The sequence below is a fragment of the Triticum urartu genome, chromosome 7A (genome assembly GCF_056163025.1).
Source record: "Triticum urartu cultivar PI428250 chromosome 7A, HENAU_Tu73, whole genome shotgun sequence".
NCBI lineage: Eukaryota > Viridiplantae > Streptophyta > Magnoliopsida > Poales > Poaceae > Triticum > Triticum urartu.
Genome location: NC_141879.1, coordinates 23,142,690 through 23,168,529, shown reverse-complemented (window position 1 = coordinate 23,168,529; position 25,840 = coordinate 23,142,690). Strand labels below are relative to the sequence as shown.

At 47.3% G+C, this 25,840-nt stretch overlaps 1 protein-coding gene and 1 pseudogene across 1 annotated transcript; both read left to right on the top strand.

Annotated features, from left to right (window-relative positions):
- Positions 1 to 12,404: 12,404 nt before the first annotated feature.
- Positions 12,405 to 13,568, top strand: LOC147957129 (uncharacterized). The gene has a single exon (XM_087537563.1). The coding sequence runs from the start codon at positions 12,405 to 12,407 to the stop codon at positions 13,566 to 13,568; it is 1,164 nt and encodes a 387-aa protein (XP_087393689.1).
- Positions 13,569 to 16,721: 3,153 nt separating this feature from the next.
- On the top strand, positions 16,722 to 17,958 carry LOC147957128 (uncharacterized; annotated as a pseudogene).
- The last annotated feature ends 7,882 nt before the right edge of the window (positions 17,959 to 25,840 follow it).

The window sequence follows — 25,840 nt, the reverse complement described above, 5'->3', positions numbered from 1 at the left end:
TATACATCTTATTTGCTTAGTACGACGGTAGTAAATAAGATGATCCCTCATTAAAATTTCAAGAAGTGTTCTCCCCTAACTGTGCACCGTTGCTACAGTTCGTCGCTTCGAAGCATCACGTGTTAATCGGGTGTGATAGATCCTTTCGTTCACATACAACGGGTGTAAGACAGTTTTACACAGCAAAAACACTTAGGGTTAACTTGACGAGCCTAGCATGTACAGACATGGCCTCGGAACACAGAGACCAAAAGGTCGAGCATGAGTCGTATAGAAGATACGATCAACATGAAGATGTTCACCGACGTTGACTAGTCCGTCTCACGTGTTAATCGGACACGGCCTAGCTCACTCGGATCATGTAATCACTTAGATGACTAGAGGGATGTCTATCTGAGTGGGAGTTCATAAGATGAACTTAATTATCCTGAACATAGTCAAAAAGGATTTTGCAAATTATGTCGTAGCTCGCGTTTCAGTTCTACTGTTTAGATATGTTCCTAGAGAAAAATTAGTTGAAAGTTGATAGTAGCAATTATGCGGACTAGGTCCGTAAACTGAGGATTGTCCTCATTGCTTCATAGAAGGCTTATGTCCTTAATGCACCGCTCAGTGTGCTGAACCTCGAACGTTGTCTGTGGATGTTGCGAACATCTGACATACACGTTTTGATAACTACGTGATAGTTCAGTTAAATGGTTTAGAGTTGAGGCACCAAAGACGTTTTTTGAAACGTCACGAAACATATGAGATGTTTTGAGGGCTGAAATTGGGATTTCAGGCTCATGCCCATGTCAAGAGGTATAAGACCTCCGACGATTTTCTTAGCCTGCGAACTAAGGGAGAAAAGCTCAATTGTTGAGCTTGTGCTCAGATTGTCTGAGTACAACAATCGCTTGAATCAAGTGGGAGTTGATCTTCCAGATGAGATAGTGATGTTTCTCCGAAGTCATTACCACCAAGCTGCTAGAGCTTCGTGATGAACTATAATATATCGGGGACATGTATGATGATCCTTGAGATGATCGTGATGTTTGACACCACAAAAGTAGAAATCAAGAAGGAGCATCAATTGTTGATGGTTGGTGAAACCACTAGTTTCAAGAAGGGAAAGGGCAAGAAGGGATACTTCATGAAACGGCAATTCAGCTGCTGCTCTAGTGAAGAAGCCCAAGGTTGAACCCAAACCCGAGACTAAGTGCTTCTGTAATAAGGGGAACAAACCACTGGAGCAGAATTACCCTAGATACTTGGTAGATTAGAAGGCTGGCAAGGTCGATAGAAGTATATTGGATATACATTATGTTAATGTGTACTTTACTAGTACTCCTAGTAGCACCAGGGTATTAGATACCGGTTCGGTTGCTAAGTGTTAGTAACTCGAAATAAAAGCTACGGAATAAACGGAGACTAGCTAAAGGTGAGCTAATGATATGTGTTGGAAGTGTTTCCAATGTTGATATGATCAAGCGTCGCACGCTCCCTCTACCATCGAGATTGGTGTTTGCGTTGAGCATAGACATGATTGGATTATGTCTATCGCAATACGGTTATTCATTTAAGGAGAATAATGGTTACTCTGTTTATTTGAATAATACCTTCAATGGTCTTGCACCTAAAATGAATGGTTTATTGAATCTCGATCGTAGTGATACACATGTTCATGCCAAAAGATAGTAATGATAGTACCACCTACTTGTGGCACTGCCACGTAAGTCATATCGGTATAAAACGCATGAAGAAGCTCCATGTTGATGGATCTTTGGGCTCACTCATTTTTGAAAAGTTTGAGACATGCGAACCATGTCTATTGGTGTATATGCATGAAGAAACTCCATGCAAATGGACCGTTTTGTACTCGCTTGATTTTGAATCACTTGAGACATGCAAATCATACCACATGGGCAAGATGACTGAAAGCCTCGTTTTCAGTAAAATGGAACCAGAAAGCTACTTGCTGGAAGTAATACATTTTGATGTGTGCAGTCCAATGAGTGCTGAGGCATGTAGTGGATATCGTTATGTTTTTACTTCACAGATGATTTGAGTAGATGTTGAGTATATTTACTTGATGAATCACGAGTCTGAATTATTGAAAGGTTCAAGTAATTTCAGTGTGAAGTTGGAAGATCGTCGTGATAAGAGGATAAAAATATCTATGATATGATCATAGAGATGAATATCTGAATTACGAGTTTGGCACAGAATTAAGACATTGTGGAAATTGTTTCAAAACTAATACAGCCTGGAACACCATAGTGTGATGGTGTGTCCGAACATCATAACTGCACCCTATTGGATATGATGCATACCATGATGTCTCTTATCAAATTACCACGATAATTTATGGGTTAGGCATTAGAGACAACCACATTCACTTTAAATAGGGCACCACGTAATTCCGATAAGATGACACTGTATGAACTATGGTTTAGAGAAACCTAAGCTGTCATTTCTTAAAAGTTTGGGACTGCAATGCTTATGTGAAAAAGTTTCAGGCTGATAAGCTCGAACCCAAAGCGGATAAATGCATCTTCATAGGACACCCAAAACAGTTGGGTATACCTCCTATCTCAGATTCGAAAGCAATAAGGGATTGTTTCTAGAATCGGGTCCTTTCTCGAGGAAAAGTTTCTCTCGAAAGAATTGAGTGGGAGGATGGTGGAGACTTGATGAGGTTATTAAACCGTTACTTCAACTAGTGTATAGCAGGGCACAAAGAGTTGTTCCTGTGGCACCTACACCAATTGAAGTGGAAGCTTATGATATTGATCATGAGACTTCGGATCAAGTCACTCCCAAACCTCGTAGGATGACAAGGATGCGTACTACTTCAGAGTGGTACGTAATCCTGCCTTGGGAGTCATGTTGCTAGACAACAATGAACCTACGAGCTATGGAGAAGCGATGGTGGGCCCGGATTCCGATAAATGGCTCGAGGCCATATAATCCGAGAGAGGATCCATGTATGAAAACAAAGTGTAGACTTTGGAAGAACTACTTGATGGTCGTAAGGCTGTTGAGTGTAGATGGATTTTAAAAGGAAGACGGACAATGATGGTAAATGTCACCATTAAGAAAGCTCGACTTGTCGTTAAGATGCTTTCCGACAAGTTCAAGGAGTTGACTGCGATGAGACTTTCTCACTCGTAGCGATGCTAAGAGTCTGTTGGAATTATATTAGTGATTACTGCATTATTTATGAAATCTTGCAGATAGGATGTCAAAACATTGTTTCCTCGATGATTTTCTTGAGGAAAGGTTGTATGTGATACAACCGGAAGGTTTTGTCAAACCTGAAAGTTGCTAATAAGTATGCAAAGCCCCAGTAATCCTTCTGAGGACTGGAGTAAGCATCTCGGAGTTGGAATGTATGCTTTGATGAGATGATCAAAGATTTTGGGTTTATACAAAGTTTATGAGAAACTTGTATTTCCAGAGAAGTGAGTGGGAGCACTATAGAATTTCTGATGAGTATATGTTGTTGACATATTATGGATCAGAAATGATGTAGAATTTCTGGAAAGCATATAGGGTTATTGGAAAGTGTTTTTCAATGGAAAACCTGGATTAAGCTACTTGAGCATTGAGCATCAAGATCTATAAGGATAGATCAAAACGCTTAATAGTACTTTCAAATGAGCACATGCCTTGACGTGATCTTGAAGGTGTTCAAGATGGATCAGTCAAAGAAGGAGTTCTTACCTGAGTTGTAAGGTATGAAGTTAAGACTTAAAGCTCGACCGCGGCAGAATAGAGAGAAAGGACGAAGGTCGTCCCCTATGCTTAAGACGTAGGCTCTACAGTATGCTATGCTGTGTACCGCACCTGAAGTGTGCCTTGCCATGAGTCAGTCAAGGGGTACAAGAGTGATCCATGAATGGATCATAGGACAGCGGTCAAAGTTATCCCTAGTAACTAGTGGACTAAGGAATTTTCTCGATTATGGAGGTGGTAAAAGAGTTTGTCGTAAAGGGTTACGTCGATGCAAGCTTAACACCTATCCGGATAGCTCTGAGTAGAGATACCGGATGCATATAATGGAGCAACAATTTAGAATAGCTCCAAGTAGAACAGTTATTTGGAATAGCTCCAAATAGAGCGTGGTAGCTACATCTAGGAGATGACATAGAGATTTGTAAAGCACACACGGATCTGAAAGGTTCGGACCCGTTGACTAAAACCTCTCTCACAAGCAACATGATCAAACCTAAAACTCATTGAGTGTTAATCACATAGTGATGTGAACTAGACTACTGACTCTAGTAAACTCTTCGGTGTTAGTCACATGGCGATGTGACCTGTGAGTGTTAATCACATGGCGATGTGAACTAGATTATTGACTCTAGTGCAAGTGGGAGACTGTTGGAAATATGCCCTAGAGGCAATAATAAATTAGTTATTATTATATTTCCTTGTTCATGATAATTGTCTTTATTCATGCTATAACTGTATTATCCGGAAATCGTAATACACGTGTGAATACATAGACCATAATATGTCCCTAGTAAGCCTCTAGTTGACTAGCTCGTTGATCAATAGATGGTTACGGTTTCCTAACCATGGACATTGGATGTCGTTGATAACGGGATCACATCATTAGGAGAATGATGTGATGGACAAGACCCAATCCTAAGCATAGCACTAGATCGTGTAGTTCATATGCTATAGCTTTTCTAATGTCAAGTATCATTTCCTTAGACCATGAGATTGTGCAACTCCCGGATGCCGTAGGAATGCTTTGGGTGTATCAAACGTCACAACGTAACTGGGTGACTATAAAGGTGCATTACAGGTATCTCCGAAAGTGTCTGTTGGGTTGGCACGAATCGAGACTGGGATTTGTCACTCCGTGTAAGCGGAGAGGTATCTCTGGGCCCACTCGGTAGGACATCATCATATGCGCAATGTGACCAAAGAGTTGATCACGGGATGATGTGTTACGGAACGAGTAAAGAGACTTGCCGGTAACGAGATTGAACAAGGTATATGGATACCGACGATCGAATCTCGGGCAAGTAACATACCGATAGACAAAGGGAATTGAATACGGGATTGATTAAGTCCTTGACATCGTGGTTCATCCGATGAGAACATCGTGGAACATGTGGGAGCCATCATGGGTATCCAGATCCCGCTGTTGGTTATTGACCGGAGAACGTCTCGGTCATGTCTGCATGTCTCCCGAACCCGTAGGGTCTACACACTTAAGGTTCGGTGACGCTAGGGTTATGAAGATATTAGTATGCGGTAACCCGAATGTTGTTCGGAGTCCCGGATGAGATCCCGGACGTCACGAGGAGTTCCGGAATGGTCCGGAGGTAAAGAATTATATATAGGAAGTGCCATTTCGGCCATCGGGACAAGTTTCGGGGTCATCGGTATTGTACCGGGACCACCGGAAGGGTCCCGGGGGCCCACCGGGTGGGGCCACCTGCCCCGGGGGGCCACATGGGCTGTAGGGGGTGTGCCTTGGCCTATATGGGCCAAGGGCACCAGCCCCAAGAGGCCCATGCGCCAAGAGATGGGAAAAGGGGAGAGTCCTAAAGGGGGAAGGCACCTCCGAGGTGCCTTGGGGAGGATGGACTCCTCCCCACCCTTGGCCGCACCCTTCCTTGGAGGAAGGGGCAAGGGCTGCGCCTCCCCCTCTCCCTTGGCCCTATATATAGTGGGGAAAAAGGAGGAGCAAACCAATCTAAGGCCTGGCGCCTCCCTCTCCCTCCCGTGACACATCTTCCTCCTCCCGCAGCGCTTAGCGAAGCCCTGTTGGAATCCCGCTACTTCCACCATGCCGTCGTGCTGCTGGATCTCCATCAACCTCTCCCTCCTCCTTGCTGGATCAAGGCATGGGAGACGTCTCCCTGCTGTACGTGTGTTGAACGCGGAGGTGCCGTGCGTTCGGCACTTGATCATCGGTGATTTGAATCACGACGAGTACGACTCCATCAACCCCGTTCACTTGAACGCTTCCGCTTAGCGATCTACAAGGGTATGTAGATGCACTCTCCTTCCCCTCGTTGCTAGTCTCTCCATAGATAGATCTTGGTGACACGTAGGAAAATTTTGAATTTATGCTACGTTCCCCAACATTAGCTCCTTGTGGGTTCGACACTCCATACTTATCACTTCCACCTTTGGGAATTGCTACGATGATTCCCTGCACTTGGGGATTATCAGGGTTGACTTGCCCCTCTCCCACATCGGTTTGTTCGGATGTGGGCTTGACGGGGGCTTTGGGTTCTTCGGCACCTTCCTGAGTGTTATCATCTCCGGTGCCAGTATTACTGTCTTTGCCACGGCGTGATTTTGAGCGATGTCGCTGGCGTCGATGTTTTGGTGGTGCCTCATTAGGTTTGTCCTCTACCGGATATTTCTTGTTTGTATTGTCATCCTCTTTGGGTGTGTCCATCATGTATACGTCATATGTGGAGGTGGCCGTCCAACATCTAGTAATCAGCGGGTCCTAGCCTTGTTCGTCTTCCATGCCGTTGATATCTTCGGAGGCGTAGTCCAGCATGTCGGTTAAATCTTTGACAATGGCTATGAAGTGGCTGGTGGGTGGGACGTAAAATTCCCCGCTCTCATCCCCTAGTCCAGGCTGGGTATAGTTCGGAAATGATTCCTCTGTCATGGCGAGGGATCGCATTAAATCCAGGGCCTTGCTTAGTAGCGAGGTTTGTATAGGGAAACGAGAGTCCGCGGGGCTGGCCAGGGCGAAGGCCTCCTGGCCATGCATGCTTGGCGCGGACTTCGAGAGCTAAGATTCGGAATCCGGGGGAGAGTCCTGCCTTTCAATGATAGGGGGAATCTGGTCTAATCCTGAATTCGTCGTGGACACAATCGCCTCCAGATCCTCAGTAATGTGGTTCGCGGCAGAGAGTCCGGTGGGCTCCAAACTCCCATCTTTGGACCTGATGGTTTGCTCCGGATCTAAGGCTAGAGCTGTGATCGGGGCCGCGAACCCTTCGAAGATCAAGTCTCCTCGGATATCAGCGACATAGTTCAGGTTCCCAAAACTGATCTGATGACCAGGGGCGTAGCTGTTGATCTGTTCGAGGTGGCCAATCGAGTTGGCACGCAGAACAAAGCCATCGAATACAAAAATCTGTCCGTGGAGGTTAGCTTCCCCGAAGACGGCATCGTTGTAGATGATCGAACGAGCCATCGAGCCTTCTGTTGATGGCACAGTGGAACTCTCAATGAAAGCGCCAATGTCGGTGTCAAAATCGGCGGATCTCGGATAGGGGGTCCCGAACTGTGCATCTGAGAATCGAAGGTAATAGGAGGCAGGGGACACGATGTTTACCCAGGTTCGGGCCCTCTTAATGGAGGTAATACCCTACTTCCCGCTTGATTGACTTTGATGAGTATATGGGTTACAAGAGTTGATCTACCTCAAGATCGTTATGGCTAAACCCTAGATATCTAGCCTGTATGATTATGCTCGCCTCTACGGACTAAACCCTCCAGTTTATATAGACACCGGAGGGGCCTAGGGTTGCACCGAGTTGGTTTACAGAGAAAGGAAACTTCATAACCGAACGCCAAAGCTTGCCATCCATGCAAAGGAGAGTCCCATCCAGACACGGGGGAAGGCCTTCCATCTTGTATCTTCACGGCCCATGAGTCCGGCCCATGTCACATAGCCCGGACGCCCGGGGACCCTCTAATCCAGGACTCCCTCACCTGCCAAATTACTTACTGATGTCTACTACACAACCTTCTTCTTGTAGACGTTGTTGGGGCTCCAAGTGCAGAGGTTTGTAGGACAGTAGCAAATTTCCCTCAAGTGGATGACCTAAGGTTTGTCAATCTGTGGGAGGCGTAGGATGAAGATGGTCTCTCTCAAACAACCCTGCAACAAAATAACAAAGAGTCTCTTGTGTCCCCAACACACCCAATACAATGGTAAATTGTATAGGTGCACTAGTTCGGCGAAGAGATCTTGATACAAGTGCAATATGGATGGTAGATATAGGTTTTTGTAATCTGAAAATATAAAAACAGCAAGGTAAGTAATGATAAAAGTGAGCGAAAACGGTATTGCAATGCTAGGAAACAAGGCCTAGGGTTCATACTTTCACTAGTGCAAGTTCTCTCAACAATAATAACATAATTGGATCATATAATAATCCCTCAACATGCAACAAAGAGTCACTCCAAAGTCACTAACAGCGGAGAATAAATGAAGAGATTATTGTAGGGTACAAAACCACCTCAAAGTTATCCTTTTCTGATCGATCTATTCAAGAGTCCATAGTAAAATCACACGAAGCTATTCTTTCCGTTCAATCTATCCTAGAGTTCGTACTAGAATAACAACTTAAGACGCAAATCAACCAAAACCCTAATGTCACCTAAAGTATCCGTGGGTATGATTATACGATATGCATCACACAATCTCAGATTAATCTATTCAACCAACACAAAGAACTTCAAAGAGTGCCCCAAAGTTTCTACCGGAGAGTCAAGACGAAAACGTGTGCCAACCACTATGCATAAGTTCACGAGGTCACCGAACTCGCAAGTTGATCACCAAAACATGCATCAAGTGGATGACGTGATATCCCATTGTCACCACAGATAAGCACGTGCAAGACATACATCAAGTGTTCTCAAATCCTTAAAGACTCAATACGATAAGATAACTTTAAAAGGAAAACTCAATCCATTACAAGAGAGTAGAGGGGGAGAAACATCATAAGATCCAACTATAATAGCAAAGCTCGCGATACATCAACATCGTGCCAAATCAAGAACACGAGAGAAAGAGATCAAACACATAGCTACTGGCCACCGGAGAGGGATTCCCCCCCCCCTCCGGCAGGGTGCCGGAACGGGTCTAGATTGGTTTTCGGTGGCTACATAGGCTTGCGGCGGCGGAACTCCCGATCTAGGTTTCTTTCTCGAAGTTTTAGTATATATAAGAGGTTTTGGCGTCGAGAACAAGTCAGGGGGGGTCTCCGGGCTGTCCACGAGGTAGGGAGGCACGCCCAGGGGGTGGACGCGCCCCCACCCTCGTGGGCAGCCCGGGGCTCTTCTGGCCCAACTCTTTTACTCCATGGCCTTCTTCTAGTCCAAAAATAAGTTCTGCGAAGTTTCAGGTCAATTGGACTCCGCTTGATTTTCCTTTTCTGTAAAACTCAAAAACAAGGGAAAACCGAAACTGACACTAGGCTCTAGGTTAATAGGTTAGTCCCAAAAATCATATAAATAGCATATAAATGCATATCAAACATCCAAGGTTGATAATATAATAGCATGGAACAATCAAAAATTATAGATACGTTGGAGACGTATCACTTACTCGAGTCTCCACCACAGTTTTGATTTTCGGCCGAAAAAAACCAATTTCGGCCGAATTTCGGCCATCTCGCCTGGGCCCGGAATATGTCCCTAGAGCTCGATCTGCTATACTTTTCCTCTGTTGATTGCAAAATTTCTCTCAAATTTCAGCCGAATTTCGGCCAGATTTCGGTCAAATTTCATTTTTGCAATTTCGTCCGAGATTTGGCCACAATTTTTGAATTGACCGAAATTCAGCCATTTCGTCCAGGGGCGGAAAAGAAACCAATCCGAAAATCAAAACCGTGGTCTCCACTACACACATCAGGGTGCATGTGTGACATGACATCCTTTGCCCTGGAAGTTTACTCTATCGAAGAGGAAAGGTTGCTTATCTAGATCTGACTAGGGCATCGCCTTGATAAAAATTATTGGGTGTGGCAGTGCCAGTTTCAACTTCATCATGGAAGCAGCCATGTATGATGTTCTCTGCCTCCTGAAATTTCTATGGGAGCAATTTCGTCATCTGAGTATACACGGAAGGAGTTCTGAACTATGACTTGTGGCTTTCTTTTTTACCACCCTCCCCTCCCCGTGTTGCTCCCGTGTGGCGACCGGGGAGGAAACCATAGCCGCCGGCTTCGAGCCTCCCTCGTCCCTTCCCTCTGTCGCCGCCGCCGGACCATGCTGCCGGGCAAAGCCCGCCGGCGCCAGTGGCAGCGGGGCTCTTCTTCATCCCGCTCGGAGGCTGTTGGCGTGGGGCGACGACGTTCGGCGGCGCTTCACGCTGGTGAGGGGCGCGGAGGCGCGGCGGCGGGGTAGCGAGGGCTTGGTGGCGGCGCGGTGGGCTTCACGGGGCTGCTCGCACTCGTGGCTGCTGTGGCGGCCAGGTCTGGGCTCGGCCAAATCTGGTGGGGCGACGGGCACGGGAGCTTCTGCTGCTGCGTGCGGCGTGGTGGACGGGCTCGGGGCGGTCGCGCGAGCTGGTGGTGTGTGCTGGCCGAGCTCCAATCGGGCCTCCCCTGTTCCGGCCCCTGGACGATAGCGAGCGGCGCGGGGTGGCTCTCTGATGAGCGCTCTTGGCTGCGGGTGAGGGGTTGCTTTGCACTCCTTGTTGATGGCTGGGCGGGCTGTCGTTGGTGGCCTCGCGTCGAGATGTGTCGGCCGCCACGGTGAGGCGACACGGGGGTGTGTCCGGTGGGGAGTTCTCGGGAGGGATGGGAGGCCCCGATGTCGGGCCACCCATCGCCGATGCGCGGGTGCACCGGTCCTGGCGCGTCCGCTCCTCCTCCGCCTTTCCTCGGCCGTGTGCCCTCTGGCGAGGTTCTGGCGATGTTCGAGGCAGGGCGGCTACTGGTTGCTCCATCGGCGGGTGCTGCCAGGTAGGCCAAAGCCAAGGCCTTTGGGCGTTCACGGAGTTGCTTGGATGCAGGGCGGCGGCCCTGGCGGCGGGAGACGCGGTGTTCATGGGCGGAGCGCGCGTCTTGCATGCGGTCGGGCAGCCATGGTCCATGGTTGGTGATGTTTGGCGTAGCATGGTGGTTTAGCGGAGGATTAATACCAAAGTGCATAACTTGCCGGTCTTCTCCGGCCGACGGTGGCGGCGGCCACGAGCGTCGTTTCCTTGATAAAAGCTCCGTCGTGGTGTTCTCTTTGCTCCACGTTGCTCCGGGGTGAAAAGTTGATCCTCGGGATCGGGTGGTGGCGACTATCGGTGTCGTGTCCTTGAAGGCACTGCCTTGGAGTCGATGCTTCGTCACTGTCCCGCTTCACTTCTCGGTGGCTAGGTCTCGGGAGGTCCTCGTCGGCCTAAGTAGTTCCCTTTGGCTCATCTGTAGTGTGCTTGGTGGTTGATTGCGTAGTGTTGCGGTGCATCGGCACCCTCGTATCTTGCCTTGGGTGTGTGTGCTGTGTGGGGTGATGGCGTGTTGTATCCGGAATGTGTTGTCTGATCATTGCTTTATATATAAGGCGGGGCGAAATCCTTTTTCAGAGTATACACAGCTCGTAGAACTTACGGCACGAAGATGAGTGTCAAGTATGATAATTGCCACACACTACATCCCTGTTACGCCCTTTGATCAACCATTTTGATATAAAAAATGACACGTCTCCTCAGTTTTGCCGTACTTGCATAGTTTTGCCGTACTTGCATAATGCATCAACCATCTCTCTGCTATGCCCTCCTATCAGAATTTAGAAACGATGGTGGTTCCTTTGGTTGCTGCTACTTTCTACTGGCCATATTGGATAAACAAAGTAGCTGTTGAAGAATTTTCAGGGCTGGCGCACATATATGCACTTAGCAGCAGTGAGTGAAAAATATATGAGAATGAGAGAGAGAGAAAAAATGTACGAAAACGCTCACATCACATCTCCAGTCACCTACCTATTATATCTTCGGTCGCCGTCGCCCTTTAGTACACACAGCGGAATCGGAGGCCCTGGCCATCACCATTCACCGCCGCCGTGTCGTCGCCGTCAGGTATGCATGCACGCTACGTAGCTCGGCCAAATCCTATTCCCTTCTTCTCCCCGTCCTCCATGGCGTCGCTTGTCTGGCTACCCTCCTGCCTGCAAGAACCCTAGGCTAGGAGTAGTCAGTACTCGGTAGTCTGCGTGCTGACTGGCTGCTGGACGATCGCCTGGTCGGAAATATAAGAGATTTTTTTAGGGGAACCCAAGAGATTACCAATAGCCTAATCCCTCTTAATCATGTCGATATTTCCTCATGCGGTAAAACATTGTGTAATTCCACTTATTTCTGATCTGTTTGAGAGAATTGCGTGTTCTTATTGCAAGAATTGCACGGTCAGATGGCGAGAATTGCTCTTAGCTCCGATAATTGGTTAAGCTTTAGGCTGGAGACAGTCTCAGAACATCTGTTTATCAATATTTCGCATGTAATGACATATGTAGTTTGTGCTGATCCAGTGTTATCAAGTATCAACATCTTGCTGGTTGGTTTATTGCGCCACTAGAGTTCTGTATGTTCTCATCTACCGCGTCTTTGTGCTTATATCTGCAACTCAGTACATTCTTCTAATATGTGGGGGTTTTTTTTTCAATGTGTTGCAGAGACATTATCTGAAAGATAAAGGGTTCCTATATACTGAGCCATGTCCAACAGATTCCGATGCTGGGCAGACCTTCCGGGTGGCCTGTTGGACTCTATCATTTCTCAGCTGGGCTCCTTCCACGATCTTCTTGCCTTTCAAGCCACACTTGCCGCTCTTGGCATGCCACTTTTCATCACATGTCCATTCAAATGTACCTTGGCAGCATCGTTCCCACCTCTACTTCTCGAACCTGCTGACTCTTCGCGCTCTCCTCATCCTCACTCTGTTCGGAATTTCCTAGTGCCTACACGCCTATGCCGCGTCATTGATATAGCCAACCAAGACACCACCTACCAGTGTTTTGGCATTCCCATAGTTTGGACTTCTCATAGAAATAATGCCCTACCAAGTTCTCTGGAAAAGTTTTTCTTTAGTGGGGCTTCCTATGGTCATCTTATTTTTTCTAGCAATAAATCATGTGTAGTTTTTGATTTGTTCACGGGAGTTACTGCCTCATCTCCACAACTGCCTTTCTCGGTGGGCACTGAGTTCATCTATGGTGCGCTCACTTCTCCTCTAGCATCAGCAAATTCATGTCTCGTTATCGAAGACGGATCAACAAATCTATTTTGGCGTGTTGGTAGCCACTCTTGGGTGGCACATTCTCTTTATCATGGCCCAATCAAGCAAGTTGTGGTATTTAAAGGGCAAGTGTTTGGTATTGATTCTGATCGTAGACTCTTCAAAGTACACTTGACACCCCAGATAAGAATACAAGAACTGCCGGTTCTAGAGTCAAGCATGATCAGTAGACAACATCTTTCTGATGCATGGCTGGTGGCCTGTGGCGATATGCTTCTCTTGGTCGGCTTCCATAGATATATTGTAACACCGGCGAGAACCTTCGAAGTCTTCCGCCTTGACGTATCGACTGAGCCTGCATTATGGCTGAAGGTGGAGAAGTTAGAGAATTGGGCAATATTCATCAGCAAGGATAAGAGAAGCCAGGCATTGTCTTGCATGAACCCAGAGAAATGGGGAGGGAGGAGCAACTGCATATACTGCTATGACTGCAAGTCTAAACGTTGGATCACACTTGGGTTGGGCAAGCCACGGCAGGGAGATGGCTCCAATTTCAGTCCAAATGTTTTCGTTTTCATGGACTGTGAAAGCATCCTGCAACCAATGTGGGTTGTCCCCAGCATGTTCTCTCTACATCGGTGATGGTAATGATCATGATGCATTGTTGCTAAATTTTATATGGAGCAGATTTTTATTGCAAGGATGTGTTTATATCTCCAACCTTGGTAGTCGTTGACAATCAAATCTCGTAACTTGGGAAGGAACAAATTATGTTGGCCTTGAGGGATGTTTGATTTACGCATATCATGATGGCTTTGAACTCGATTTCTTGCCTCCTGGTTCTTCATTCATTGTAACCAGTGATGGAGGACCCAGTAGGGCAAGGGTTGGCAGCCCCCCTACCTTGATTTGTCCGGTTCAGGCGGGGTGCAAGGCGGCGCATCGGCGCGGTGGCATTGCCGGTGACGAGTGACAAAAGCCCACCCTACCTCAACTTCTGTCCATCCTCCGCCACTGATTGTAACGTTTCATCATGTGCTATTTTCGCTAATGCACATGTAGTGAATCATTTTCTATGGGACACCCATTAGTTATGCCCAAGGTCAAGTGTGTCATCTCCCGTCATGTGTTGATTTTTGAATTCCTATTGTTGTTTCCCCTCTAGTTCTGCAAGATAATATTCTGTTGTGTTTCCGTTTTATGTAAACGGAAATAGGGATGCCTTGTTCGAGCAATGTTGCTTTATCTTTGTAACAGCTTTTTATCTCAACCAAGTAGTAGATCAAACGATTGCGCTTGTTTATCTTTCAGGCAGCTTGTTGTGATTTCAGTAATCGAATTGCACTTTTAGTTTGAGATAGCTTGTTGGTAGTGAATAAAGCTTCCGCAGAAGTACCGCTGGTTTCTTGTTTTTGCTTCTTCTTGGACTGCTGCAACTGAGCTGAAGTCTATGTATCGTGGATGAGGACATGCAGTTACTGGCTGGTTATTACTTGTAGGTTCTGTATTATTCATTGATGTATCGCAAGCAAGAGAACTGGTGTGGTGGCACATAACGTACAGTCAGCTTAATTTATTTTTTGCAACTGCATGGTGTTGTGACTATCTATAATGCTTGGTGGTTGTAGCTACAGACCAATGAACATTTATATGTTTGAACATTTGGTCTTTCATTGTTTCATTTAATTTAACTTTTCCCCACAGGCATTACATTTCTGTTGCACTGTACAAAAAATGATTTGCATGGGTATGAGTTGTCATGTGGGAGGCTCTCTTTCTCAAGCGAAAGCTTCTAAGGGACAAGGAAGAAGTTTTCATGTCTCAAGGGCCTTAGAGCAAAGGAGTTGTCCAATTGACAGCCTGTGGACTTTGGTGCCCTAACAGATTATCCTGAAGAAATTCTTTGGCGAACTCTTCAAGTGCAAACAATCAAACTTGGGTGCTACACTTTGAACATTAAAATTTCTCCGAAAATAATGCTTATTACCAATTAGTAACACTAAACTTTATACAAAGTTTTCCTTCATATTTTAACAGTTGATTATATTTCTATCTCACTGTACAAAAAGTTCAAACCATAAGTAAGTAAGTACAAATAACTTGCCCCAGATAATATGTCAACTTAAATGTGATGTGGATAATATAGTGGACAGAGCCAAGGTATAATTCATTGTATATTACGGGTATGATGACGGAGCTGAGTAGACCATCTTTCATCGTAAGCGGAAATGAGGATCCATGGACAGGAAGCGCCGAAGGGTTAAATGTTCAAAATGACATTGCTGGGGATAACAACATCGCGAAGTGACATGTTTACACTTTGATGTATTAGAGGAGTAGCGTTATGTGAACGTCAAAGTGTACTAGAATGGATCTATGAGATGCATATATCAGATTATATTGGCAAAAGATACTGTAAGAGATGTTCATGTCTATGTGTGTGTGACGAATGAGAATACAATGTTTATATGTGCATCTTGTGTATTCCGTGTGTAACATTATATGCTAGCAGTACTTCTGATACAGCAGGGCAAAAGAAGGTCACTGATGGCACTATGACTAATGCCCTGTTGATAGTTACCACGGACAGGTCAGTCGGTTAGTGGTATAACACATCACTGACCGGCCAAGTAGCCATAAAAGTCATCACTGACCCGGAGGCACTAACAGGCCAGATGCACGTCAGTGATGATATAAATTGTCTGGTCAGTGCTATTCCAATCTATATAGCAATGATAAATGCAGAATATTCTTTGTGTCCGTGATGGTGATGATCTTTATGTATGGCTACTAAATCTTGTTTGCAGCAAATGTTCCTTCTCTAAAGATTTCTAAGAATCTCTAAACTTTGGTAATTGTGAATCAATGAATTCGTAACTTGGTCTCAAGAGATTTTTAATTTGAGCATGGTAACTTGGACTCAATTTTATGCTGCATTGGTCATAATGTTGTTCGTCTTTGCTCGAGCTTTGTGTTGTCTGCCTGCACCTTGTGTGCCTAAACTGAGTATCGAAGCTACAGATAAAATTTCTGTTTCTCTACAAAATGCTAGCTGGGACATTGTAGAAAAAAAAAAAGAGAGAGAGAACGTTTTTTCTCCTTTCTTTTTCCTTTTTTTAGAGAGAGAAAAGAGAGGTTGGTCTCATTGACGGCCCAGCCCATCGAAAGATCTCGCCAGACCTCAATCAAATAAAAAAAGTTCGGTGGCCGTTCCCGTTTGGTGCACGCATCGCGTAGTCGGAGGCCATCGCCATCACCGCCGCCTCGTCGCCGTCGACTCGCCGTCAGGTATGAAGCTCGGCCAAATCATTATTCCTTCTTCTTCCCGTCCCCGTTCCCGTTTCCTGCCTGTAAGAACCCTAGGCTTAGAGTAGTATAGTAAGTAGTCTGCGTGTTGGCTTGTTGCTGAACGATCGCCTGATCTGAAATCCAGGAGAATTATTTTTAGGGGAACCCACGACATTACCAATAGCGTAATCCCACTTAATTATGTCAGATATTTTCTCATGCAGTAGAACATTATCTAATATTGCCACTTATTTCTGATCTGATTGCGAGAACTGCAAGGTCTTGAGCGATTTAATTTGCTCAGACCTTCCGAGTACTACATTCGGTTAAGGTTTAGGCTGGGGCTAGCAGTCTCAGAAATACTGTTGCATCTGGTTATCAATATCTCACAATGACATATGTAGTCCGTGCCGATATCGTGCTGGTTGTTTACTGTGCCACTAGAATTCTATATGTTCTAATCCACCGCGTCTCTGTGCTTATACCTGCAAGTCTGTTCATTCTTCTAATATGTGCCTTTTCTTTTTCTTTTGCAGTGTGTTGCAGAGGTGGAGCTGCAAGAGGAACGGTTGCTATATCCGTGTCTGTGCCATGTCCAACAGATCCCGAGGCTGGGCAAACCTTCCGAGTGGCCTGTTGGACTCTATCATTTCTCGGCTGGGCTCCTTCCACGATCTTCTTGCTTTTCAAGCCACTTGCCGCCCTTGGCATGCCGTGTTTTCTTCATGTCCGTTCAAATATAACGTGGCAGCGCTCTTCCCACCTCTACTTCTCCAACATGATGGCTCTGGGGGCTCTCCTCATCCACACTCCATTAGAAATTTCACGGTGACCACACGCCCATGTCGTGTCACGGATATAGCCAACAAAGACACCACCTACCAGGGCTTTCAGATTCCCATAGTTTGGAATTCTCATGGAGAGAACGCCTCATCAAGTCCTATGGAGAATTTTTACTTCAGTGGGGCTTCATATGGTCATCTTATTTTGTCCAGCAATAAATCATGTGCAGTTTTTGATGTGTTCACTGGCGTTACTGTCTCATCTCCACAACTGCCAGTCTTGGATGAAGGCACTAGGCCCATCTATGGTGCACTCACCGCTCCCCTAGCATCAGCTAACTCATATCTCATTATCGAAGTTGGATCACAGAATCTGTTTTGGCGTGTTGGTAGCCACTCTTGGGTGGCACGTTCTCCTCGTTATGCACCAATAAAGCAAATCATCGTCCTCCAAGGGCAAGTATTTGGCATGGATTCTGATCGGAGGCTATTTAAACTGCAGTTGACGCCCCCAGCAGATAAAAATAACAGAACTGCCAGTTAGAGAGTCAAGCATGATCAGTGATCGACATCTTTCCAACACATGGCTGGTGACGTGTGGCGAAATGCTTCTCTTAGTCGGCTTTTGGGGACCTAGTGCAACACCGGGGGGAAGATTCAAAGTCTTCCGCCTTGACCTATCGACCGACCCTGCATTATGGCTGAAGATGGAGAAGTTAGAGAATTGGGCGATATTCATTAGCAAGGATGAGAGAAGCCAGACATTGTCTTGCATGAACCCGGAGAGATGGGGTGGGAAGAGCAACCACATATACTGCTATGACAGCAACTCTAAACGTTGCGTCACAATTGAATTGGGAAATGGCTCCAAATTCAATCCAAATGCGTTTGTTTTAAAAGACTGGGCCGGATGGGTGCAACCTATGTGGGTTGTCCCCAGCATGTTCTCTCTGCAACGGTGATGGTGATTATCATGATACGTTGCTGCTATATTTTATCTGGAGAAGATTCTGTTATTCCAAGGATGTGTACGAATCTGTCCAACCTTTGGTAGTTGTCAATGTAGAATCTCGTAACCTTATTAATTAGGAACAAACTATGTTGGTCTTGAGAGATCTTTATAATTTCAGCACTATGATGGCTTTGAACTCGATTTGCTTGCCTCATGGTTTTACGTTCATTGCAATGTTGTTATCCTGTGCTATTTCTGCCGATGCTCATGTAGTGAATCGCTTTCCGTGTTGATGTTCATGTTGTTTTCCTTTAGCACTTTGTGTTTGCTGATAATTTGGTTGTACCTCTGCGCCATGACTACCCAGTAGAGTTCGAAATTATAAGATTGAAAAAGGTCAGACATGTTTAATGTGGTAACTTCTTTCAGTGATTGGCGTCCCAGTGGGTGGATACTTTTGACCGAGTGTTCTATTGTTACTGTTGCTGTTGTTTCTTCCTCTTTTACTGCAACAGTCAGAGAAAAATACATTGCTTCTGTACGAAAATGAATTGAACTTTGAAGCATCGATGCTCGGTGTATGAAAACAGGAGCCCCTGCTTGCTTAGCCAATGGGAGGGCACCCACTCCTTTGAACTTTGAAGCATGGACGCACACATTATATTTATGTATAAATGCTTAATCTGTACTATCTACTCAAGGCAGCGTCATCATCTTCATCATAGTCCATCAGCCAAGTATTTTAACCAATTTTGCTCTACACTAATACAAACAATTTTCACTTTAATGATTAGAATCAATTTTTAGAGAAATGCGTAATTTTTTTATATGGGGATAAGATCAGTAACGGAGATAAGGGGAGAGAGTTCGGCCTCTAAAGGTCCAGCCCAGCTAAAGAAATCCGACCTGAACAACGACAGATGGGTCTAGCCCACCTTGATAACAATTCTGTCGGTTGCTGCTGGTTGCTGCTGGTTGCCGCCGATAGGTACCATAGTTTTTAATTGTCTCAAAATAAAAGTACCACAGTTTTAAATAGCGTGCTATCCTGCCGCTATAGTGTTTGAAGGGGCATCACGTTGAACACATCATGTACAATTTAGCTACCACATCAATTTAGTGCAAAGTGTGAATGTCATAACCCGCCATTTTTTATCGAAAAAGGGTTTCCCCCGCTTTGTATTACAAAGCAACCAACCAAACCATACAGGGATAGGTGCTGAGGCGGAAGCAGCACATTCACGCCCAAAAAAAATGATAGAGAAAGAGCAAAAGAAACAAATGCCGACAACGGCGGATCAACAAAAACGAAGAAGCCTCGCGATCGCTACGCCCACCGGGATTTTCCACTAGGCTCCAAGACTCCAAAGCGCCGGCACCTATCAACACCTCCAAGAAGGATCGCGACGATGACGACGCTGCTGCAAGGGTTTCCCCCAGTACCCGACGAGGCGAGAGGAAGGGTAGCCCCCGACACCCTCCCGGAAGGTCAGGTGGTACCCACAGGCGCCACCGCGCCAGCGTCGGCCATGCCGACAGGGGTTTCCCCCGATCTCAACCCGCACCTCAGGCGCTCCGGAGCCTGCCACCAAACCAACCACCACCCAGCGCCAATGCGGTCTTGAGACCCCCACGCCGTCTCACCACGGCACCGCGAAATGAGGACAGCAGGGCGAAGAATCGGAGTCGGGACAAGGGCAACAGCACCGTCGGCACGCTGGAGTGGCCCCACCTCCACCGTCAGCGACGGTAGCCGTCCGGACGCAATAGCAGGAGCACACCAGGCCCATGGGCCCACAGGCCCGACCGAGCCCTCCTAGGCTCGTAAAGCTCCCGACCTCGCGGTGCTGCTCCCGCCCTCGCGCTGCTGCCAGCACGCTGTCGGCGCCACCGCCCCACATCCAAGCCGCACCTCCTCCTCACCGCGCCGCAGACAACGAGGCCACGCCGGGGGGCAGCCCGCTAGGACCCAGATGGGGCCCGCCGGGCCCAGATCTGGCCGAGGGCGCGACGCCGGCCACCCTGCTCCACCACGCCGCGCCGACACCACGCCTGCCGCCGGTCGTTGCCGCAGGGCCGCCGGACCGCAGCCAAACCGGGCTGCACCGTCGCCGCCTCCCTGCCCGGGAAGGGAGCACACGCGCGCGGGGACAAGAAGGCTCGCCGCCACCGGCTCCACCCGGGCCAGCGACGGGGGCGTCCACCGGCGGCGGCGGGGGAAGACGGGGGAGGAGGGAGCCCGCGGGAGAGGAGCTCGAGCTCCGCCCCGGCCACCTCCTAGGGAGGCGGCGCGAGGGCGGATCTAGATGGGGGAAGGAGGGTGGCGGAAGGGGACGGAGGGGGGGGGGGGGCTAGGCCGGCGGCGGCGGGAGGGACGGCGGCGGCGGGAGGGCCGGCAGCGGCGGGAGGGGAGGAGGGGGAAGCCTAATCGCGGGAGGGGAGCTTCTCTCGCCGAGTCACAGGAGGGGAACCGAGTCGCCATTTAAAACTGTGATGGGTACACAGCAAAGAGAAAATCGACTGGCGGAGCCGGAGCACGTCGCCGCCGTCTTCGCCGCATCGTTGTCATCACCTTCTCCGCCACAATTGGTACATCGCCCCTGTTTCCACTTGTCGTCCATCAGATATATATACCTTCCCTAGCTTGCTCTACTAAATCCTGCCTTTTTTTCTCCTGTCGCTCCATACACTTACATGACTTCTCTCATCTCACCAGTGCAATAACCGTTAGGCAGATTAGGAAGAGAAACACTGGGAGGCTGCACAATACCAAGCCGTACCACAGATTATATTCTCCGATCACTTTTTTTCCTTAGGCATAGTTTTCATCTTGTATGACTTTCCTCTTTGCCGGCATGTTTATTTGTGCATGTGCATTGGTGTTGACTGTGTTCTCGTTGTGTTTGTAGCAACTTGATGCTTTTTTTCCGAAAAAGCAACTTGATGCTTCATTTTTTTGCGGGGAAAAAGGAATTCTCATTACTCAAGGAGACTTCTCAGCGAGAGCCAGGTTTACAACAAAGTCCATCCGGGTTATAAGCCAAACTGCTGTGCGTGGAGTGCTACGGCCATAGGCGGCCAGCTCATGACTAATCATGTTCTGCAGACGGCTATAAAGAGTAAAAGAGATCTCCCTAGCATCGCTTCCAGCCAACCTATGAATCTCCTCTATAAGTGCACGATGTGACGATCTATCCATCTCGCGCGCTGTAATCGTCGACACCGCCTCCGCGCTATCCAACTCAACCAGAATAGGTAGGTTAGATCGGTGCAAGGCCAGCTCCAAGCCTTCTCTGCATGTTGTTAGCTCCGCCTCTAAAGCGTTGTCGCATGTACGTAGCTCCCTACATGCGCTATAGATGATCTCGCCTCTGTCATCATGCAGGATCATACCTCCTCCCGCCGCACCCGTGGCCGCTATGTAGCTCCCATCCGTGTTCAACTTAACCCAGCCCGGCTGGGGCGGTACCCAGTGTGCACGCACCTTGGGCGCCGTACTTTCTGAAGCGCGTGGTGGTGAAGTCAGGACCACCATCTTCCCTTTCTCTAGGTTACCATCAGGATGTTGCTATATGCACAGGAGTGAGTTGATGTATCCGTGCAAAAAGCATCGAGAGGCTTCGGCAGTGGGCGGCGCCTTGTCGTGTGTGATCTCGTTCCGGAAATGCCATACACTCCACATGGTCATGAGCACCACCAGTCTCGTCGTCTCATCCAAGGGGTCCAGTAGTGAAAAGATCCACTCTGGCCATGTGTTGACGATGGCCTCCACCTTGGGAATGTTTCAGTCCAAGGTCATAACTCGCCAGAGCTCTCTTGCCAGGGAACACTGGCAAAGCGCATGGAATCCATCCTCGCATTCAACACCACACAGGGGGCAAATGCCAGTAAGCTCGAGGTGTCATGAGGCTTTATTGGCCCAAGTAGCAAGTGAGTTGGTGACGACTCTCCAAGCGAACACGCGTACCTTAGGGGGAGCAGGGCACCCCCATATGATCTTCCAGATGGCGCGACGACCATCCGGTGCCCTACTCGTGGCGGAAGCCGAAGGACGCTCGCGCTCGTCCATGGCCAGGTGGTAGGAGGACCGAATGGTGAAGATATCGTTCCTCTCCGGTGCCCATGCAATAATATCGTCGGTGACGCGGGTCGACGTGTGGATACTGGTGATGACATCGACATCCGCCGGGAGGAAGTAGCGGCGGAGCAGGTCCATGCGCCAGGACCCCTCGCCATCCAGGAGCTCCGCCACCCTCCTCAGGCGGCACGTACCCTGCAGGGATATGGGTTGGCGTGATGGCTCCCTAGGCAGCCACCGGTCTCGCCAAATACGGATGTCCTGCCCACCCCCGACGCGCCATATGATGTCCTTTTTCAAGAGCTCGAGGCCGTGCTGAATCGTCTGCCAAGTCGGAGATGCATTCCCCGAGAATACCGTATCTTCGAGGCGCCCGTCGTGATAGTATCGTGCCTTGAGAACCTGCGCACACAAGCTGGTGGGATTAGTTAGCAAACGCCAAGCCTGTCTCGCTAGGAGCGCCTGGTTGAAGAGGCGGAAATCTCTGAATCCCAAACCACGCTTGCTTTTTTGAGCTTGTATCCTTGGCCATGCTACCCAATGTGTTCCCCGCTTGCCTTCCGATGCCCCCCACCAAAAATTCCGGACCATTATATTCTGTTCAGATCATCGCAGACAGATATAGGTAACTTGAAAACACTCATAATATACGTAGGGATGGCCTGAGCTACTGCCTTGATCATAGTCTCCTTGCCAGCCAGAGAGAGGGTGTCACCCCACGCAATAATCCTTTTCAACAACCGGGACTGCAGATTCTAAAATTTACCTCGCGACATGCGACCCTCAGGTGTTGGAAGGCCTAGGTACTTTTCCTCAAAAGTAACAGCACCAATATGGAGAATATCTCTCACCACGTCTTGCATCATGGCTGGACACGAAGTGCCAAACAGGCCACTACATTTAGACAGATTAATATATTGTCCAGTGGCCTTTGCATATGTATTTAGCACTTGTTGGACCTTTTTAGCTTGGTCCGCCTCTGCCTTGAAGAAGAGCAACGTATCATCTGCGAATAATAAGTGAGACACGCCCGGCGCTCTTCGGCATATTTTTAGTGGGGTATAATCTCCTCTTTGCTCTCCATCTTTCAACAACGCAGATAGACCATCAGCCACAAATAGGAACAAAAACGGGGACAAATGATCACCTTGCCTAGCTCGCGCGACGGCGCAAATGATTCCAAGAGGGTTCCATTGAATTTCACTGTGTATCTCACCGAGGTGGCGCAAGCCATAATCCAGTCCACCCACCCGCGAGCGAAGCCCATCTTTTTCATCATTCGCTCCAAGAAGATCCAGTCCACCCTGTCATAAGCTTTTGATAAATCCAGCTTATATGCACAGAAGCTCTTGCTAGGGTCCTTGTCCTGCTGAATAAAGTGAAAACACTCAAAGGCAATTAGTGCATTATCTATAATCATCCTTACAGGGACAAAGGCACTTTGTTGAGGTGACATAATATTATCCAAAATAGGTCTCAGTCGATTCACCAAACACTTTGACACCACCTTATATATGACATTGCATAGGCTTATTGGACGGAACTCAGTTAGCCTCTCCGGGTTATCCACCTTCGTGATGAGAATAATGGAAGTGTCATTCACCCCCTCAGGCATGATCCCTGTACGGAAAAAATTCCCGCACTCTTGCCATAACCTCTTCTCTCATAAATGCCCAGTTCCTCTGGAAGAAGCGGGCTGGGAATCCATCCGGCCCTGGCGCCTTGAGTGGTCCAATCTGGAAGAGAGCATCAGCTATTTCCTTGTCTGAAAAATCTGCGCATAGGCCATCATTCATACTATCAATCACACGAGTCTGTATCAAATCTATAACTGGATCCGCACAGAGAGAAGAATCAGCAGTAAAAAGCTTAGAAAAGTAGGTCGTGGCCATAGCCGCCATGGAACCATGGTCCCTGTACGTGACCCCTGCCTCATCAATGAGTGCCTTAATGCTATTTTTCCACGCACGCCACAATGCTTTCCGGTGAAAAAACTGAGTGTTGTGGTCGCCTTCCCTCAACCATGCAATACGAGACCGCTGCATCCACAACATCTCCTCTCTGTATAGCAGCTCGTTCATGCGGTCGGTCTCCTCCCGTATGTCCTTCCTATCTGCATTCATCGACATAAGCTCCTCCAAGCGGGAGCGAGATTTGTTAATTTCCTTAATCACATTATCAAATTTTTTGCGGCTCCAGTCTTATGGTTTTTTCATCAAGTTACCCAAACCGGAAGCAATATCACCAAGATTCAGCATAGCACCCAACTCAGTCCATGTGTTCATAATTACCTCAGGCAGGGATGGGTCCCGTTCCCACATTACCTCATACTGTCTGCATCTCCTGCCTGTTGCCTGGCTCATCTCCTCGAGCGCGCATCAAAGCAAGATGGGCAAGTGGTCGGAGTTGGGCACCACCAGGTGCTCCACCCCGGCATGAGCGAAGGCATCTCTCCACATGTTGTTGGCCACAGCGCGGTCGAGGCAGACCTTTACATTAGCCCGCCCCCCTCGACGATTATCAAAAGTGTAAGGCAGACCTGCAAAACCAAGGTCGCCCAGACCACAAACCTCAAGAACATCTCTGAAATCCAGCATCTGACCTGCTAAACGCGGTGTGTCGGAGAAGTGCTCAAAACTCCACATCGCTTCGTTAAAGTCTCCCACAACGACCCACGGCATCCTTTGGAGTCAATAAAATTCATTCTTTGTCGAACAAATAGGATCAAGAACAAGAGATACGTGACACATAGTTACTACCACAAGCCCTCGGCCTCAAAGGTGTACTCCCGCAACACTATAGGAGCACCAAGGGTTGATGAAGAGGTCGAAGACGAAGATTTCCATTCCAGCAGAGTGCCGAATTAGCGATAAAATAAAAATCGCCTCGATACAGGAAGTGGCGGTAGCGTAAAAAAATCTGGCAAAATCACGGGCTGTTTTTTAGGTATATGTAAGCCATCGGGCACCACAGGTCAGATGGGGAGCCCTAGGGTGCCTAGGCGCCTAGGGGGCACCCTCAGGGCCAGGGTACCAACATGGGGCGCCTAGGGGCCCATGGGGGCTCACCCGGTTGGCTAGCTTGGCCCATCTGGCCTCTGTGACTTGAAAATTCTTGTTTTGTTTCAGTTTACCTTGAAAGTTTGTAATACCTATTTTCTCTGAAAACATAAACCCTGACAAGCGGAGCTTGGCACGGGGTACTTTATGTATATATGTCAAGTAAGAGAACTCTTGTGGTGGTACATAGCGTACAGTCAGCTTAATTTGTTTTGTGCAACTATCTGTAAGGCTTGGTGGTCACAGCAGATACATACAGAGTTTGACTTTGAAGCAAGGATGCACACATAATATTTATATAAATGCTTAATCTGGTTGTACTATCTACAAGGCGGCAACACCGTGGTCATCATCATCAATTATCCATGTACTATTTCCACAAACAAAATCATCCATATATTATAGCCAAATTGTTTCTACACTGGTACAAACTATTCTCATTTTAGTGGTTAGAATTAATAGTATTTTTGTTTAGGGAATTAAAATCACTAAATGAGAGAAAGGGAGAGGGAGAAGAGGCAGGACACATTTTTATTTCCATGCTCTATTTGTACTCTTTTTTTCTCCTTTTTATGTTTTCTTTCTTTTTTAATTATATGACTTTTTTAAACAGTGAGTATTTTTAAAATTCATGGCCATTTTTAGAATTATGAATGTTCATAAAATTCATGAAAATTTTATAATTATTGAATATTTAAAAATATTTTATAAATTCTTGAACATTTTTAAAAATTATTCGAATTTTTGAAGTTCAT